Below are 20,525 nucleotides of genomic sequence, written 5' to 3'. Positions count from 1 at the left end.
GACTATGCTATTTAGCCAGTCTGGCTTCATGGATGGCAGCGTCAGCCTGTGGGGCTGTCAGTCCACTTTGATCGGGACTGAAAATAGCTCAACTATTGAGCAACTGCTGAATCGATTTCTCTAAAATTTAGTGCAGACATTCACGGTGACATCCAGTGAACTCTTCACCAAAATTCAAAATTCGTCCAATACATTGGTTATTGTTGGCATGCTAACACACCAAACAAAGACGTTGAACATGGTGAACCTTATTCCTGCTAATGATGCAGACTTTAATATTTAGCGGTACGTGTTAAAGATGCATTAGTACAGCATCACAGAGCTGCTCGATTTTAACTTCGTTTATGTGACGTTAGACTCTGAGCACATGTTTTGTCCTGTAGGTCATCTGTCCTTTTCCATGTACATACCTGACATGGACATGAAACGAACGCAACCCCTAAGCGGGCATGTCACATTTTACTTACTTACACATTGTGCCATGGTGTGACCTCTCTATTTTTAACTGCCCCCATTGTCTTCCAGTGTCGGTATAGGACTTGATAGAGGCCAAAGGCAAGCCAAGCAAGGAAAGGCTTGTTCCCACAGTTGGAGGGTAAAACATCGCACAGCAGTACAGCGAGTGAAAGGTCATTACCGTGTATATTCAAAGCTATGGAGTGCAGTATATACTAGAATGGCTCTGGAGGAGAGCCAGTGTTGCTGCGTAGCTTTCCAAGAACGGTTGTAATGGCAACTGTGCGCCATTTGGTGTCTGGTGTGGCGAGAGAGGCGAGGAGAGGGAATAAGGAGTGTTGCTGAGGAGCATTTTGATGATGCGGGTTGCATATTGCTGAGCTGCGTCGGCAGGGGTGTGCATAAAGCAAGGGCACTTCTTGACACTGATGTTGTGGACCTGAATGCAGGACAGGCAAAGCTGCAGGAGGAATGCTTGTCTCGTCCCCCCCTGAGAAAAGTTTCTATCGATCTGTAGGTAGGCTGGGAGGAGGAGGAGGCACAGACAAGCATAATGGTTAAGCAAGCAAAGCAATTGCCGTACCTGCTCATCTCCCAGTCCTGCCTCCCTCTCTCCCTTCTTTTTTGGCTGGGATGTGTCTTTGTTCTTGTGTTTGAAGGTGGGTGTATCAATTCAGTTCCCACCTCCCCCTTATCCCTCCTTCTCCTACTCCACTGCGGTGTTCTCCTTCTGGGCTGTCTATCTGCATGCTCCCATACACACACACACGCACACACACACACACACATACTGGTTTCCTCACACTCTCCCCCCCATCGGTTCCTCCGTCTGTGTCTGCCGCCATCAGACGCAGGGACCGATAATATCTGCTCCAACCCCCTCTCCTCCTCTTATTTTTTGTACTCCTCCTCTTCTGCATCTCGCCCATTGTTTATTCACTCTGTGCATTAATGTAAGACAACGCTCCTGTGTTTCATACAGCATAGCCTCAATTTCTTTTTGATTTTTACTCATTTCAAAGTACTGTTTTGTCTTTTTTTAAATGATTATTATTGTTCCTCAGAAGCTAAATTGTACTTTCTTCCAGTGCCACCTCACTGTTTGTTATCTGTATTCAGTTAGTGTCCAGACACGTCACTCCCTCAGAGTGAGCCACACAGCAGGTTGCATGCATCGTCCTTGCATCACACTGCAGCAGTACAGTCTGCTGTTTGAATAAGACATTACTCCTCCACGCCTGAGAGAAGACAAAGCTGGTTTGGAGTCAGCTCAGAGTTGTTGCACAGTTTGAATATTAGCATGTGGCTCAGCCATGACTGTGCTGTACCAGTGAAAAAAGCCTGGCAGGAACAAGGACGGGCTCTGTGGAGGGAGGAGCCGCTGTGGAAACTGCACCGTCATTGGTCGGTGATTTGCTCTGCGTGCCTGCAAAAGTCCCCGCGATTGGTTCGAGCTTTGCATTGAGCACAGCAGCTGCAGTTGTGAAGAACTACCCCCTTCTCTTTCTGCCCTGTCTCTCCTTTTCCTACTTCTTCCCTTCACATTAATAACTGTCTGGGAATCATCGGTGTCGACCACACGTGCCAGCCTTTCAGGCGATTTCAAGGACACTGCTTTTCACACTATATTGCAGCTTCATGTCAAGTCAGTCAATTACTTTCTGCTTTGTGGAGCTCAGGGGAGTTGAAGTGACATCTCTGTCCTGCCTGCAATATCTCTCCATCCTCTCTCTCTCTCTCTCTCTCTCTTTCTCTCTCTCTCTCGTATCACTTAATCAAGACATAGCTTGCCCTTTCCTGTTCATTGCTGCCTCCCTCCCTCTCGTATGCTCTGTTCCCCTATTTGTTTGTCCTCGCTTTATTCTCTTTGGCTCTTTCCCTTCCACCCTCCTGCCTCGTGGTCTTCATCGCCCTCCCGTTTACTCACACGAGCTGGTAGCTTTCCGTTTTTTTCTCTTTTAACAGGCTGTGTGTTTCGTCACTGCTTTGAATTAATGTTTGCCTTTCTGGGTTTTTTTTTTTTTTTTACAGTCTGCAGCAGGACAGCAAGCAAGGACATGCAGAAGAGAGGTCATTGAAGAGGATGACAACAGAGAAACAGACAAAGGCGAAGGAGGGATGAGAAAGAGACTGAAATAAGTGGAGGAAGTGGAACTCCAAAGTGCCTACTGCGAGGGGTCGTCGGCCGTTTAGCTGCTGTCTGACTCTTCTGGATGAGAGCAGGAGTGTTTGGCCTTGAATGGAGGCTATATTTTATCATGACAGTCACAGAGTCATCCATCCCACGTTGCTGAGCTGCAGTCCTCACATACTCTGAGCTGAGCCATCACCTCATCAGCGCAAGGACACCGCTCCTATAAGGTTCTGCTTTTTGTTGCTCTACCGTTTGCAGGCTGTTCAAACATAACTAGCACTACAGCAGCTCGCCCAGCCTCGGCCATGTTGACGTGAATGTTACTTACGGTGGGCCTCAGTTGATTCAGGTGAAGGCACAGACGCACGGTGACATATTGAAGCATGCCAGAGTGATGATGTCCTCAGAGTAGTTTCTGTTTTCTTTTTTCTCCGAGTCAGAGCTGGCCTCTGCTCACCCCCCCTCTGTCTCACCCCAGAGAAACTTCAGCTGCCACTTTTCCCAAGAAGAACTAATAAATATCCCCTAAAATACACCAACCGAAAGAACTCGCTGCCTGTTTGCGCTGAGGAAAAATATTTTTGCTTCTGTTTCCTCTGTGTGTGTTTTTTTTTTTTTTTTTTTGTGGGGGTTTTTTTTCACATCACTATTTTTTTCCCTCTGTGTTTTTTTTTTTTTTTTTTTTGCTGGGGACTTTTTGTCACATCACTATTAGTCACCCTTGCTCTCATCAGACAGTTTTCCGTCCATCTGTCTCCACCGCTGCTCAGTGTTGGTGTGTGACTCCGATGGCCGTCAGCATGACCATGGGACGGGACACCAAATGGCTGACCCTGGAAGTGTGTCGTGAGTTTCAGAGAGGTACCTGCTCACGGTCTGATGCCGAGTGCAAGTTTGCCCACCCCTCCCGGAGCTGCCATGTGGAGAATGGCCGAGTCATCGCCTGCTTTGACTCTCTCAAGGTAACAATGCAACACACATTACATTACATCAGTCCTTGCCATACTACATCTTTGTTTAGGCGTTGTAATCTGTGTCCAGTTAGATGACGGCTCTGCATAGTATCGGACAAATAACTTGACTATTTATAGACACATCTTCGCAAACACAGATACACACAGATAAGGGTTTAGGGTGTCGTCTACTAACTAAATAGTTGAAGAGAGGGGATGTGTCAGGATGTGGGTGGCTTACCACCTCGGCAGAACATTTCCTGGAAACCTTGTAAACTATGTCAGTTGATCCACCCATTGATGTTTTTGTCTGAATTTCATCTATATGTCTTTGTGATTCCTGGACTAGGATGTATATGGGCATCTGTCATTAGATTTATATCCTTGTTATTGTGTTGCATGTTTTTAATATTGTGGACTATGGTTTGGTTTTCTCACAGAATGATTTTTAGGATGTGAGAATACCTTTTTTGCCTGTCATCATGGAGTCATTGACTAAGCATGGGTGGTTTTGTGATAGCAATCATGATGTAGCACATTTAAAACTTGATGATGAAATATCAAGATGTGAACGACATGGTTATTTTTGCCTTTATTAGATAGTGTACTGTTGAGCCAGAAAACGGGGAGAGTCGGGTGACATGCAAAGGTCACCAGCCTGATCAGAGCCTGTAACATTACATGATCTGTGTCCTGTACCGCTCAATCAAGCAACTTCGTTACATTGATTTAAAAATCCTGTAAATCATACTTTACCATAAAACAACCAATCAATTTGCAACATTGCCTGCAATGATATAACACAACTAGATGCATGAAGTGGGCAGTTCCCTCTGTATAAATGGTATTTTTAAGTCTTGTGGTGTATGTAAGAGATCACGGCAGACAATAATTGCCTCCAAAGCATAGCTCATGTACTGCAGATGTCTTCTCTTTCCTCCTGACTCGCACAAAATCAAACAAAATTCAAAGTTCAAAATTCAATTAGCACACTTCTCACTATGCTTAGCATCTTTACTTATAGTGTAGTTTAAAGGTCCAGTGTGTAAGATTGTTATAACATCCTAAAACTATTGATTTGTTTTTGTTAGTGTAGAATGATCTTTTTAAATCTACAGATGCTGCGGGGCCTCGTCCATAGAGCTTGCCATGTTTCTACAGTAGTCCAGAACAGACAGACTAAACATTGGCAAAATAACTGTTTTGTAAAGGGAGGGGCGAGGCAAAGAATATTCAGTTGGTTGCAGTCTGCAGCCTCACCACTAGTTGCTGCTAAATCACTACATACTGGACCTTTGATACTGCCATAGACACCCACTCTATAGATGTCCGTTCATCATGTCTGGTTACTAAAAGTGAATCCTCTCGGCGTCCTATCAATTGCTTTTGCTTACGTGGGGGATCGCTTGGACCTCACAGGGTTGATTCTTCTAGCCAATCAGAATTTAGTTGCCATTGTATAAATAGTCTGATTTGAACCAGGCAAATGTACAATTATGATTCTCTCTATCTAAACACATATATACGTGTATAATAATGTTAGAAGATATTTGTTGTTTCCATTTCTCGAAAAGCCACTTTGCTGACAGTCCATCAGCGGTGTGGGCTTGTTGGTCGTGCCACTTCACCATAACAGTCTGAGAAGTGATGATGCTTTACAGTATTTCAGAAGAGCTCTGACTATCAATGTCCAATTGAGCTAAAATAGAGGAGTGGTGCGGGCGTGCGTGCATACGAGAGTGTGTGTGTTTTACAGAGGTTTTACTCGACCAGCTTTCTCGCAGGGAAAAAAGTGAGACCCAGACAAGGGGCTTTCTGTCGGGGTGCAGCTGCTGTCTCCTTGTTTATTGAGTTAGAATTTATTATTCAGCCATTTTTCTGTGTTATGTCCTCCAGAGCAGGAGGGAGATGGGAGAGGGAGAGAAACAGAGAGGGGGGCCTAGCAACAGCACAGGAGTGCGTACCCATTGGATAGTTTGATCTTCCTGAGTGGCACGGCTGTTTTTAGCACAGCCTTGCTCTCTACTGGTTGCATTGATGGGAGAAAGAGAGGCGAGCTTGCTTTGTACCAAAGGCAGTGGACAAGCATTAAAGGCCACATTTGGTTGTTTGAAGCCCCGTGCTCATGTGGTCAGTTTGAGAAAGGGCCTGAAGTTAGTGACAGTTGAAGGTCAAAGCGGCTTTCTTTATCAGGAGCTGCAGCAGAGCTGTCGTGCCCACACATTATGTCAACAGTCACCTCTTTACAACGCTGTTTCTATCCCCATTGTTGTTCAGGATTATACTCGACTGACTAGAAAAAACAAAGACACACCTCACTCTGTCCCCATCAGAGCCGCTCTACATCACTCCTTCTTCCTGCTCTCCGCCCGCCCCTCCCTTCTTTGTTAATTTTATGGATTTATCTGCTAATGGCCTCCCTCCTCACCATCCCTCCCATATCTGGCATCTCCAGCCCGGTCCAAGCTGACCGCTGTCATTCTGTGTTGTGCCCTCATTAGCTCTGTCTGGTCGGCCTGAACCTGCAGCAGAAGAGGGGAGGGGGCAGCAGCTCACCGCCTAGTTCTTTTTACCTTGTTAACTGGAGTGCTGCTGTCATCTCCAATGATTAGTGCGGACATCACATCTGCCCAACATACAGTGTCTATTTGGGATGACATCATGGCTGCAACTAACTGATCTGCTGTAACATGACAGAAAATAGATGCAAATGTCCAACACGACTTCTTTCTATGCTAACATTTGTGCTAATTTGCACTCAACATAAACTGGAGCCGAGGATGGTGAGAACATCGTTTGTTATGGTATGCGGTAGGTAGGTAAGCACATGAGTGAAATATCACGCCAAATGTATCCAATATTTGTCTAAATATTTCACAAAAAACCCAAAATGTCAGCGTCATGGTAGCACCATGAATGTCTGTCTATGGTTGAGGCATTTATCTCTGAGGCGTTAGACGGACAGACAATGCCATCACCGGAGTTATGCCAGGCTTAAAAACTACTCAGACAATTCATCAGATATCTGTTTGAATTGTTTCAGCTCTACATCGTCACATAAGAGGACGAGCCCTGCCTGATTTCTTCAAAGGTGCCACATGTATCAATCACTTTTTATTTCTAATGGGCGAACATAACTTTAAAAAATTGTTCTAATTGATCTATGTAAAGGCTTCAGGATAGGAAAATCCAAAAGATGTGATGTCTGTGTGTGCTTCAGAGTGCCCTAGTCTGCTGGCATGGACAAACAACCATCATCCACTACAATACAAAGTCCAAAATCCAAACCTAAAATTAGTGCAAAGCGAAATAACTTTGTACTATTATGGTTTAAGCTGGCTAACGTTAGCTTGCTAGCTAACTAACATGGCAAAATACTGTCTTGGGTGGATAACATCAGCTGATAAGTTCAGACTACCAGGCCATGGCTGATAAATAGGCTGGCTTGCTGTTTGCTGGTTACTTTGTTAGCTCACGTCGTGAGGCAGCCAGATATATGCAGAATTGCTGGGTGACAGTTAAGTCAATCTCCATAAGCCCCCGTATTAAAATACTCAACCTCACAGCAGAAATAGACACACATCTTTGCCGATTTTTAGATAAGCCGGGAGGCAGAAGTGCCAGGACCGCCAACTTGGCAGTGGCCAGAGCCACCACACTCTGAGCTTCAGAAACCTGTGGCTGACGTCACGCATACGCTGTCCATTCTTTATACTGTCAGTGGTCACAGCTGGCTGGTTGCCATTAGCTTGCTAAGCAAAACACTGTCTGAGTGGATATATTTTTACCAGCTACCTTGATCCATGATACTAACTCATATAATAAGACAAACAGTGTTGACTTTAGCCAATAATTCACGACGTGACAGCACGAAGCAAAGGTGTACAACTAACAGTTGGTTTGCGTCAGCCAACAGTGATCCAAGACAGGCGCCATGGAGCTCACTGTAACCGATCGAAGTTGAGCTGAGGTTGGCCAGCTTGGCTGTGTGGCGTGGGGTCTGGCTTCGTGGTATTAGCTGATGCAAGCTTGAGCTTGAACAGGATGCTGACTGCAGTTCACCTTTGCCAAACAAGGATTTTCTGAATGCCTTGGGAACCTTTAACTGAAGAAAAACAGCCAATTTGTTCCACATTAATATGGATATAATAAATCTGTTTAACATCTTTGTGCAGTGATTTTATTTATCAGTGTCCCATCTCTCTCTCTTCTCTCTCAGGATGCATCAACAGCATATCACTGTACTAACAGGGACTCTCCCTGTGTTGCGTAGTGTGTTGCTATGGCTACCAAAAGGAGATTCCTGACTACTGAATATTCTCCTTAACACCGCTTTTCACTGGCCTCCATCTCTATATATAAGTTTATTTCTTTCTGTATCAACGTTCATGCGACTACGCTACAAATGAATCAGCAGTCAACATTTGTTTTTTGAAACCCTTTTCAGGAGTATCATTACATCATCATTCATCATTAGGCTCATTAATAGGTACTTTTCTCTCCCTCTGAATTTGAGCAGCCTTGCTTGGCTCATGGGACTCACTCCTCATTACAGTCTCATCCCTAAACACACAGCTCGCTGACGCAAAGCTTGCTCGCATCTCCAGTGTAGGCGAGAGTGTTTGTGTATGCCTGTGAACCATCCTGGCCGTTTTTCAGGCTGCTGCGTGTCCGCCTCTATGCCTGGTCTTGGTGTTTGAATCCCTCACAGATGCTGCTATAGGAGACACTGCGGTTATCTTCTGTCCCATATAGGTCTCCTGTTGCTATGCCCTTTTTTTATGTATCCTCATCTCAGCATGACATCATCCATCACCACCAGAGTCACTGCACCATGACGTCAGTTTGTATCAGAGTTTTTATTTTCCGTTGTTCAACTAGTGAGAGCTGGTTTGTGTGGGTGTGGTTGGATGACAGAGCATGTGGAGGTAGTTTAGCGGGTTAACAGCTCATCTGCACGGGGCAGACAGCTGCTGTCGGCCCAGGGGTTTAATGGAGACTGCAGTTTTTTTTCCTGTGTGTTGACCTGCAGTGTTCCTGCAGCACCATCTTCACCTTCCCCACAGACTCTGGCAGGATTGAAGGACACTGCTTTAATGACATTCTGGGGTAAAAATGAATTGCTTTTAGATAAATGGCTCAAAATCTGATTTAGGGTTTGTCATGAAGCCAAAGATGACAAGTAAAAATGAGCATAAAGAATTACTTCTGATCAAAATGGTTTATGGCTGCTGAATCAGGATCAGCTTCAGCTGAGTAAAATACAGAAGAACCTATGTTAGCATTAGGTTATTGAAACGCTTATTGTTTTAGATTCATAGCATCACTTTAGATGTTCTGGTTGTCCTTCAGGTGTCCTCCGGCTGCTCTGACTCAACATTAAGTGATCAGTGTTACCTTTAGCTGCTTTTAGCCAGTTGTCCGTGCAACTAACGTAGCCGTCTGTACATCTTTACATCAAGTCCATCAGTAAATCACAAAGAGTTGAGGCAGAGAAGCCAGAGGACATCAAAAGGAAAACCAGAATATATGTAAATTTCTGTAAAACATACAAAAAGCATAGCGGTGAAATAACATAACCAGGCCGAGCATGTGGATCCCTGTACTTCGTTGGCGTGCTCAGTCGTGCTGTGCTTGAAGCGGATGACCAATTAAAGAACTCTGTGATCATAGATGTTGGCTCGTAGCGTCGAGTTGAAAAAAACCCATACAGTATAAAATATGGATGTCATATCTATGACGTCACCCACAGGTTTCTGAAGAGCTGCTGTGAAGCTCAAAATGTGCTGGCTCCAGCTACCGTCATCTCGGTAGTCATGCCATGAAATCTGGTTGCTCAAACAAGCCATCTGTAACGGCACCCACCCGTCAATCAAAGTGGCCATGCTGTTAATTATGCATACCTTTAAACCTTAATATGATTTGAACAGGTGAGTTGTATAAAAATTCACCCTCAGTACAGTTGTCATGAACGGGGAAATTAGCTATAGAGACCAAAACTGTTTTTGTAGTAGGCTGTAAACATGTTTATTTCTTTAACATGGGGGCTTATGGAGATGGACTCCTTCTGTAGCCAGCCTCAAGTGGACGTTTGAGGAACTGCATTTTTTGGCACTTCCACATTGGCTTCACTTCACAGACACGGAGGTTGCTGCTTGATAAAAACACTAGAAATGTTACATTCAGAGCAATCTGACATCGTCACATCATATATATGACAGAAACTAAAGAAAAGCACAACAGGTGTCCTTTAATTGATCTCAAAATATTCTCTGGAAATGTTTTTATGACCCTTTCTTTCTATTTCATATTACAAAGGGCTTCAGCTCAAATGCATGTCTGTCCACTTTGGGTATACAGTAGACATACAAACGGCCTGCATGTTGAGTGAAGCTTTGCATACAAGACAAATAGAAGTGCTTTGACTATGCACATAAACCCATCATTAGAATACTGGCTGCTCTGCCAACATGGCTCATGCAGCATTTAATAGTCCTGTATTCATTGCATTAATGTTTAACACAGCATCGTTAAAGCATGTTCTTTTAACAAGTAATGCAGTTATTGGGTACGTTGTTCTAATGAAAAATGCAACACTTTATTTATAAACCCTGTTGTGATCAATACTACAGCTATACAATACTATGGAACTAGTATGTATTAAATAGAGATAAATAGATTTGGTACTTTTTACCAGAGTTGTAGTACTCAAAATCTGTCTCTGTCTCAGTCTGATTACTTTTTGAAGGTCTTGGTCTCGTCTCAGTTTCAGACAAAGAGGACTCACGATATTTTTTTAAGACCAATCAAAGGGACAGCTACAGGGATTTTAATAAATTGATTTATTTACTTACATCATCACTGTAAATGGAGTCAAAACGTCCAATAATTTGACTAATATCTATTATTAATCTTTGGTACTGTTAATGGTTCTAACCTCTCTCTGCATCCCTTGACATCCATTCAAAGAAAGTGAACAACGGCTGTCTGGGAGGAGATGTCTGAGAAATCTTCTGCAGAACAGCGTCTCAAAGAAAACACACAGCAGTCTGTCAGTACTGCACACAAATACAAGAGCTACATATTAGCTACCTAAGTAGGCTATATACTATCTGGTCCTGGTCTTGACTCAGCCTCGCCCTGCCCCTGCATTTGTTGTACATTTCTAGCTGTTAGTTACTTCACATATTAAGATTTCACACACAAAACATATAAGATATGTTGCATTGTTATATACTTAACTACACAGCTGTATGTAAAATCATTTAAATTAACCTCTGCACTGAGTACCTAAATACATTCTTCTGATTATATACTTACATACTTTGACTGCAAAATCATTTCAATGCAGGACTTTTACTTGTACTGGTTACTTGTCATACTTCTACTGCTGCCACTGATGGTCTTAGGCTTAACTTAACTAGGTGTTTTTAAACATACTAATAAATGATCAAATCATTACAAAGAAACGGACACTGTTATCTCCTCTCTGAACAAAACAAGTGCATGTGCTGCAGTCATTCACATATACTTTTAAATATTTGTTGTTCTTCTTATGGAAAGTAGCTTATTTATTGGACTGATAACTGACAAGTAGAGATACAGAATCTGTAGTGCAGGCCTGTGAGAGTCAAGCATATGTTCTCACTATCTGGCTTTATCTCTTGTCAGCGAAGTTTATTTGACTACTGCAGCGCCTCTGTGGAAAAATCCAAAGCTGGCTTGAAAATACTTCACCTGTCATCACACATTGCTTTAAAAAATGACTTGTCAATGGCAGAAAATGAAAAAATGAGTACAGTACAGTTTGATTGTAGCTCAATGGCCAAGTAATTTGCTTGTAAAACTTGACTGCCTGTTAAATGTCTACAGTGCTGTTTTGCTCAGTTTTTTGTTGATTCCAGCATAATGAACATTTTTTAAAAGTGGTTGCACATTTCTCAGAAATGATCAGTGATGCAGCCTCCTGGGACTTAACTCATGCTTCATTTCACCAGAATTTATTAAGCATAGTTTGATCTTAATGTTTTGTTTTTTTTAATTGTCCCTGTGTTGTTCCCTGTGTTGTGACTTCTTTTCCTTTAAGAAGTTTCACCCTGTCTGCCTGCTCTCATCTTTCCTCCCTCCCCTCTCCTACACAGGGGCGCTGCACTCGTGAGAACTGTAAATACCTGCACCCACCTCCGCACCTGAAAACCCAGCTGGAGATCAACGGGAGGAACAACCTGATCCAGCAGAAGGCCGCGGCAGCCATGTTGGCTCAACAGATGCAATTCATGCTGCCTGGAGCACAGTTACAACCCATAGTGAGCAGCCCACACTAAATCTACACATTTTCAGTCATTTTCTGAACTATTTTAATCGATGTGTTTGAATAAATGTCATTTATTTATCAAAATACTGACGCTGCACTCTGGTTTACAGGTTACTGTCTCTGCTTTCTGTCCATTTACAGTGGGAATTATATACAGAAACACAATTTCTGTCCATTTACAGTGGGAATTATATACAGAAACACAATTAATTAAGGCAATGTGACACGTCAGTTTTGATTAATTTTAGTTTTTGTTCTGTCCTTACTTCAAACTCTTATTTACCTAGAAATGATATAAATTATAATATATATGTAATGAACAGTGAAGGTAGCTTGAGACCTGTCTAAATCTTATTCAACTTTTTAAAAGTTGTATCAAATACATTATCTGTGCATTTCTTTTAAAGGAACACTATGTAGAAATGGGTTATAATTATAGCACTTATTGCTTATACTTTACTAACAGCCAAACAATGAGCAAGTACAAAAACCAGAGACATAGCAGACAGCTAATATTATTCACTAGTCCAACAGCAAGCCCAGCTCGGCATCTGTCTTTCAGCCTTTTATTTTACAAACTCTCGCCAGTGACTCGCCAGTGAGAGAAGTCAGTCCCACTCTGTCCTTTTCTCTTCTTAGCTTCCTCCATAAATGTCACCTTCAGTCTTTTCGCCTCTGACATTATGTTCACAGAGGCTGCTGAGCACAGCTACATTGCCCGCTTGTCAGGCTCCAGTTCTGGCATGACACTGGCTCTGCTATCCATCAGCCAGTGCCCTAGGCCTGAAAATCTCCTCTTCCTCCCCAAGTGCTCTGAGCTCACAGTCCAGGCAGCCTGAATAACAAACCAAGCTAACACTAGCTAACAGCAGCCACAGTTCACAGCAGTTTACTTTACTGTCCATCAGGAAACTCTGGATGCCGGAAACATACCCTCCATCCTGGTTATAATACCACTGAATCCTCTCCTAAAGGCAGAGGAGGCTCTGCTAACTTGTTTTGTCTCTGCCATTCTCTCCCACCATCAGACTACATTCCCAATGACACACTCCCTGGCAACAAGTCCTAGTATGGCATTCAGTCCATATCTTAGCCACATGGGCCCAGGCATGGGCTTGATGCCTGAGCTGCTGCCCAGTACTCCCCTGCTGGTCCCTGGGAGCCCCACCGGACTGGCAGCCATGGGCAACGGCACCTCCGCACAAAAACATGTGCGTACAGACAAGCTGGAGGTATGCGGCCTGCGTGCAGTTGTTGTGTTGCTATGTTTGGCCTGAGTATGATGAAAAGTAAATGTTGATCAGAGCTCTCGCTGACCCTACCAGGTTTGTAGAGAATTCCAGCGCGGTAACTGCACGAGGGGCGAGAGCGACTGCCGCTACGCTCACCCCCTGGAGGCTGGCATGGTGGACTGCAGCGAGAACTCGGTCATTGTCTGCATGGACTACATCAAGGGACGCTGCAGCCGAGACAAGTGCAAGTACTTCCATCCCCCGGCTCACCTGCAGGCCCGGATCAAGGCTGCACAGCACCAAGCCAGTCAAAACACAGCGTCTGCAGCCTTGGTGAGTCCTTCTCTACGCTGTGATCGGGACAAATACTGAGGACATTGGCAAAAAAAACTGCTTGTCTTTGTTACCATGAACCATAGGACAGAAAAAACACAGGTGTAAACCAATACTCACCTTCTTAAAAGTTACAAATCAACATTCACTTTATCTACTAAAGACAGCAGTGAAACAGGAGAAGATTTTCTCGTTCTCCACTTGGATATTGTTTACTGATGCAATAAAGGATCATGGTATCACAGTATCACACAGGCAGCTTTAAATTTGATAATGTAGTCTGGGGATTATGTTTTTCATGAATGCCTTCTACTGTGCATGTGTCTGAGCCTGTACTCTCAGTAAAGCGAGCTACGAGGGCTGAAGTTAATATTGTGAGCAGCTCTGACATAATCAGGTCAATCTGCAGAGCTGATGCACAAAAACAAGAAAGACAGGACTGGAAAAAAAGACATAATAGTAACATGAAAGGGATCAGAAGCTTAATGCATCCAAGGTTTGTCTGACATTCATTTTTGTTGCTACGGCTGCTAATGCTGCATGCTCGTGAATGACCGTCCTACATCACTTCAGCTCTTCGTACATACTGCAGTGTCCCCTTGTGGTGGTAAAAGAAACATCCACATCAACTGGATGTTGACGCACGTACAGAGACCGTATATTTACTCTAAGATAACACCAGATAATGCGTTTTTTGTGTTGATAAACTGCAAGGACAAGTTTTGTAGCCAGCGTTGAAAGATAACCTCTCTCTGCGATTCCTCCTGGGACAGGGTCTGCCTCCAGGTGCCATGCAGCCGCTACCAAAGAGGCCGATCATGGAAAAGAGCAACGGAGCTGCTGCCACTGTCTTCAACCCCAGCATGTTCCACTACCAGCAAGCCCTGGCTAACATGCAGCTCCAGCAACCAGCCTTCATCCCGACTGGTGAGTCTCTACACATAGTAGCACTGAAACATAGTCCATACACACACAGTGTTCACTTTAACATTACATGTGGAAGGTAAACTGGAATCATCAACGCTTGGAACTTGATTCTGGACAATACAGGTATTTCTTACATTAGAGGACGAGGTAACACTGTGGAATTCAGGTAGTTACAGGTGTTGTGCTAACAGTATGCATGCTGTGTCTGTGCTAATGCTCGCCTCTACGTCACGCCTCCCCTCCTCCCTCGTGTTGCTTTCATTCACTTAACTCTTGCCTGACGTGTGGTGAGAGCTGCTGAAGCCAAAAACAAAGTTAGAGAAAACATGTTAGAGTAATCAGTACAAACAAAAGAAGGTAATTATAAGGGACTTCTGGTGGATGGGTTGGTTTATGCATCGCAGGTGTTTAGTCTTTTACTAGACCTTGAAACCTGAAGAAGTAATAAAGTAGTAAAAGGTAAAGCTGTGTATGTTTTGGTAAAGGAGATAGTCAACACTAGTCCTACTACTCTTCTTTAAGCTCTAATGACATGATTGTACATTTCTTCATTTTCATGTGTTTTGCATTAAACAGGATGTCTGTTACTTAATATCAGGAGAAACTCGATGGTTTAATGTAGATGTGAAGGGACAGATTGGCAGAAAACGTATAATCATATTTTATTTAATTAAATAAGCACTAAAATAATTAGTCAAGTAATTGATTAGTTGATTGACAGATAATTTAATGACGTTTAACTGAGCCACGAGAAAAGAGAAATAAAATAAAAACACATTTTGTCAACATGTATTTCAGCACATGATGATACACAGAGGCTATCAACACTGAAACTCCATTTTCAGATGATGTTACTGTAAAGAAATATTGGTAAGTGAAATGCTTGAAGTCTGACAGACATGAATTATTGATATGCCACATGCCTAAATTATACAACATAGAGGTCTGCAGCCAAAACACCCACATACTGTACCTGCTCTGTGCTGAAGGGAGCGTATACTGCATACTCATGCATATTTAGCTTTATCTTTATTCCTTGGTTTGCCGGCTTGGATATACCACTCCTACAATATCCTGATCAAAGCCTCAACATCTCGTCAGCACTCTTTGTGTATGTGTTTTTGTGTGTCGGCACTAACGCTGTCAGCCTCAGTGTTGCTTGTGTTTCCTGTATTAACCTGAACCTGCTGACTTGCCTTGACCCGCTGCTGCCAGTTACACCTCATCACCTCGCTGTCCTTCTCGTCTGCTCTCATCCATTTATTTTTCACACATGTAGCTATAAATAATGTGTCCGGCACACGGTGCCTTCAGGAGCCATTGGTAGGTCAGCTATATGTGACATATATGTGGTAGTGGACAGGAGCCTTTATTTAATGATTGATTGATTTATTGGAGGACAACATAGTCGTACTGGTTGGCATGTTTGAGCTATAATTCATGTATGTTTTACAGTACTGCCAACAGCTTTCCAAAGCTATTGCATATTAGCATTTTAATGCATTTCCCTGCCATGTAGACATCCATTTGTCTTCATATATACACCAGACATTCCTGTGATAGGTACTGTATAACAATGAATAATTAGTTTCCTTACTTTGTCAAAGCACAGTAGCTTTTGTATTGAGACGAGAGGTGATCTGAAGGAGGCAGCACAGCGTGATCATTAATTCTTGCAGTCAAACGAATAAGAAGATCAGATGTGCAAACACTCTCACTTTTATATCCAACAGAAACCTTTGTTCAGTAATCATTCGACAATTTCCACCTATCAGGAACATGGCAACTCTGTCAGTATCCTTTTGACTAGGTCCTGAACAGAAAACCAGGCCTTACTTGACTCAACGTGCTACTCATCTACTAATACAGGCTGTGGTCATCTCACGACTTGATTACTGTAACGCCCTCCTGACGGGCCTCCCAGCCTGCGAGGTGAAGCCTCTCCAGATGATCCAGAATGCAGCAGTGCACCAATTCAATCAACCCAAAAGGGCACACGTTACCCCGATTTTCATCGAGCTCCACTGGCTACTCACCTACTTGGATGCCCTTTTACATGCATATGTTACCTCAAGGCCGTCACCTCTATCAGCCCCTTTAAACCTCCTAGAAACTGTGCAAAATGGGTGTTAATAGAGTTATTGTAGCTGTATGATAAAAAATATATATAATACTAAAAATATCAGAATAATTTATAGTTAAAAAAACAGTCATTTTATGTTTATTTAGATGTATTCAGTACAGTATGTAATAGTCTGGAAGGTCAAGACAGGTCAAGGCCGTCATACACACACAGACACACACACACACATATAGAAAAGGAAGATACAGTGTCAGCTGTCGACGCTGATCTTTAACTTTAGTCGTGAATCTTGTAGATGGTAGCCATAAAAGGTTTCCTGAAGACTGTTGTGTTGTTGTTGGTTGTGTGTGTGTGTGTATGTGTGTGTGACCACCTCTCTTCATGCATGTCCCGACTTGTCTTTGTGTTCTCCGTCCATACATTTACACATTTACAGCTGCTGCATGCTCATAGTATCATGATAGTGACACATTTTTAAATAATTTCAGTCAATAAAAACAGAGAAAATGTTTTTTATGAGTCTGTTGTTTTTATAAATCACAATTAGATTTTTAGATTTTTTTTCACTATTTCACAATTATCACGGCCACAACAAAAAAAAATCTATACTAAGTCAAATGACAATCAGCGTTACCCTTTTTCACAGCAGCCATTTTGACATGAACACAGGATCAACACAGGTGTTACCAGTGATACTACAGGTAGGTCCTCACTGGAAAGGCTCTGCTGCGATAAAACGTACGAAACCTTAATTAGCATCATTGGTAACACCTGTGTTGACCCTACTGATGTACATGTCAAAATGGCTGCTGTGAAAAAGGTGTATGATAACGATGTATGTTATCCCTCCAGGTACAGTGACATGTCTATTAAACACAGCTGTGTACAGTCCTGAGAGGAGGTCTGATTAGGCATAAGCGAAAACACCTGTGTAAGTGGGCTGACGTCGTACAGAAGCTTTAAGCCGAGATGACCCCTCGCTGACATCATCAGGGCTTATTTTCTCATGACAACGTGACAAAACTCCTCTCACCCTGAGGACATAATAGACAACTGTTTCCCGTCTCAATAGTGTTAAACTAACCTGAGTTAGATTAGGCTTGATCTCTGGTAACTGTAGCATTTTATATGCCAGTTCACAAGCATGGACCGCAACACCAACAACATACGTTTAAATGATTTATTAACAAAACGAAAAGATTGTGAATAAAGTGTGAACTCTTGTACTTCTTTGGTCTGTTTCTGCATTGTGGGGAACCACCCAGACATGACCCTACAGAGATTGGGGAGGAGTGGGAGAAATAGGGTGGGCTGGGAGAGCGAAAGTCAGTTAGGAGGATATTTATAGGAATGTCGGTGGAACGGTCAAGTTGTGGTCCTGCTCCTGAAACTCGGCTTAAAAGCTTCAATTAGTGTGTGTGTTCATGACAGGACTTTAATGAGTTGAATGCAAAGTGAGATGTTGAAATTTATCTTGCAAAGCCAGTCAGTCTTTCATGCAAATGAAACATGAGCTCAGCAGATTTGTCTGGTCACTAAATCACAGAATTATCAATGAAAATACGTTTAATCTGCTGTTACAGCTGTGACATTATTTGTTTTTGTTCTCTTATGGATCATTTGCTCCCTCCATACACATGCCTTGTCCATTTGAATACAATTATCAGATACTCCAGTCTGATCAGATTGTATGACTGTGTATTGCCTCGTTTGTTTAACGACCATTTGTTGGTGAAACAATGAATTTTCTTTCATTTTGTAACTGGTTGGCTAATTAAATATGTAATTTTCTTTATCTCTTATTTTGTTTGCATGTGTCTTGATACTTGTTCAAATTCATCCTGGCAATATCACCTGACTTGTGCCATGACTTTTGATCCTACACATTTTGCCATGGTAACCATATCATTCCTGTCCACCCCTCCCCCTCCCTCCTCCTCCTCCTCCTCCTCCTCCTCCTCCTCCTACCCGCCCACATCCTCGTCCTCTGTCTTTCGTCTGACTCGCCTGAATAAAAGTTCCCATGATGCACGGTGCCACCACCTCCACTGTTTCGTCGGCTTCGACCCCAGTCACCAATGTTCCTTTCGCTGAATCTGCCGCCCCGAATCAGGTTTGCTCTTTTCATTTCAGTTCTCTTTATTTTAGGGTCAGGAGTCTCTCTTTTTTTCCCCATCAGGTTAAAGAAACACCTGCCCGTAGTGTCACGTGTATTATGTTCACATCTCATCTGTCTTCACTTTCCAGTCTGTTGTGGTGTGAGCAAATGAAAACAGATACAAACATGGGTAACTGTTTTCATCTAATTGTTGTAGTCCGGTGTAGTACCAGTCTCAGTCTTTGATGTAATCTATGGACATACAGTATGTGGTCTGGCATCGGTAACAGCCCTGCTATCATTTTAGTGCTTGCCCTCTTCTTTTTAGTGAATTCTCGTTGACATACAGTCCTATCATGGCAAGTATTTGTACTTTGAATCAAGAATAAAATTTAGCAGGAAAAACATTTATTTTTTATTAAAACATTTTTTATTCACTTTTTAAAAGATACACAATAACAGGAAGTTGTACAAAATAAAAGACAAAGCCATTGTGATGTGCTAAAAACAAAGATAGATTCAGAACAATGCATAATCCTAACTTGCTTCATATTGGAGATACATTGAGGCGGGTCATGTACATTAAAGCTTAGCTCTGATGTACATGATAAATGGTTTCCAAATTTGATTGAAGTTAGCAGGAAAAACATTTTTAAATGGCAAATTTGATCATTCGTCTGCTTCTTACGAAGAATAATAAAAATAAAAACTGGCTTTACATGATAAGTATTTAGCACACTTGACTTCATCTCACTGGTTACTCTTCTGAGTCTGCTCCTCCTCCTCACACCTCCTTCTTTCTCTTCCAGTAGACCCCTCGGAGCTCCTGACCCCCGATCCACTGGAGCTCCAGTGCGTTCCCATGGAAACCCATTTCTGTCCCGTCCCCAAACTGCTGGTGGCAGCTCCGGTGGCGCTAAACTCAGTAAGCCTTTCCCGAAATCCCAGTTAAAGTCCCTGAAGCCTGCGCACCACCACCAGGGCGGTCATCTTTTTTCTGAATGCAGCAAACATGTGCCTCACCTACAGTGCACACTGACTGAGTGGCAATGTGAAAACTTGTTTTAAGATTTAACGAAAGCTGCGATGGTTCACGCAATACAAGCCTGGACGTATTACTGTTGCTTTAAAGCAGCCATCCTGATGCATACTGACTTGATCAGGCTGAGCAATAGAGCTCCCTCGTTCTTACAGCCATACATGCCCACACCTTAAAATGTGCAACAGACATGTGCACACAAACACACACACACATACATACATTTAAGACTACATGCCCTTTATGGGTTGGAGCCATCACACGAGGCGACCCAACACATTTGACTGTTCCAAAGTCAGAAACTCTGAAAAACTAATTCTGGAAATTCAGACCATTCGAGCGACAAACGGACCTGCTGATGGTCTACGACCATTACATGTTGTGTCGAAATGAAAGAGTGTTTCATATCATGTCATGTTTACGTTTCACGATGGCTACACGTGTAACATTTGTGTCGTACTACGTCTACCATTCAGTTTGTTCTCATGGTCAAATCTTTCCTGTTGAAACGTCAATGAGTTGTTATTCATTTGTTTGTGCCTTTGATTTATCTATTCAGCTGCAGAGGAGACTCAGTTTCCCAACACAAAACACTTACACCGAAAGATTTGCAATTAAAGGCAATATCTGTTGTTACAAAAATACTGCGTGTTGAGCCTACAGCTCATACTGTAAACAAACAAAAAATCTAGTAGTTACAGTGGTTTGTCCCCAGGTTCCATAGCCAGTATCTGTAGTATACTGACAGGATATTTTAAAACATAATGCAACAACCTTAAAAAAAACACTACAAATTGACAAAGCGACCTAAAGTTAACTTCTCTATAAAATGGGGCGTTTAGAGTTTAGAGATTTTTAAGAATGAGGCTCTTAATTTCTTGATCTAAGAAACAACCTGCCTTAAAGCAGGTGAGGTCATGAAGAAACCAGACAGTCGCTTTAATCATGGGGTCTAA

General features: G+C 42.7%; 1 protein-coding gene across 4 annotated transcripts; it reads left to right on the top strand.

Moving 5' to 3' along the window:
* The first annotated feature begins 3,262 nt into the window (after positions 1–3,262).
* On the top strand, positions 3,263–20,267 carry mbnl3 (muscleblind-like splicing regulator 3). Of its 4 annotated transcripts, XM_027281990.1 has the most exons (8): positions 3,263–3,552; positions 11,685–11,849; positions 12,886–13,089; positions 13,183–13,422; positions 14,196–14,349; positions 14,473–14,515; positions 18,451–18,545; positions 19,340–19,442. In XM_027281990.1, the coding sequence occupies exons 1-7, from the start codon at positions 3,379–3,381 to the stop codon at positions 18,524–18,526; spliced, it is 1,056 nt and encodes a 351-aa protein (XP_027137791.1). In that variant the 5' UTR covers positions 3,263–3,378; the 3' UTR covers positions 18,527–18,545; positions 19,340–19,442. The 4 variants fall into 4 exon arrangements, with proteins under 4 accessions (XP_027137791.1, XP_027137796.1, XP_027137784.1 ...); XM_027281995.1 differs by lacking the exon at positions 14,473–14,515; XM_027281983.1 differs by lacking the exons at positions 14,473–14,515; positions 18,451–18,545 and having other exon boundaries at positions 19,340–20,267.
* The last annotated feature ends 258 nt before the right edge of the window (positions 20,268–20,525 follow it).

Source organism: Larimichthys crocea, chromosome I (assembly GCF_000972845.2).
Source record: "Larimichthys crocea isolate SSNF chromosome I, L_crocea_2.0, whole genome shotgun sequence".
Taxonomy (NCBI): domain Eukaryota; kingdom Metazoa; phylum Chordata; class Actinopteri; family Sciaenidae; genus Larimichthys; species Larimichthys crocea.
This window is presented reverse-complemented; position numbering and strand designations above follow the sequence as displayed.

What these genes read in the sequence shown, in the direction of transcription:
- mbnl3 (XM_027281983.1), top strand. Translation starts at nt 3,379, where the DNA reads ATGGCCGTCAGCATGACCATGGGACGGGACACCAAATGGCTGACCCTG. An exon ending in GAGCACAGTTACAACCCATA is followed by an intron (nt 11,850 to 12,885) that starts GTGAGCAGCCCA and finishes TCCCACCATCAG; the next exon opens with ACTACATTCCCAATGACACA. An exon ending in TGCGTACAGACAAGCTGGAG is followed by an intron (nt 13,090 to 13,182) that starts GTATGCGGCCTG and finishes TGACCCTACCAG; the next exon opens with GTTTGTAGAGAATTCCAGCG.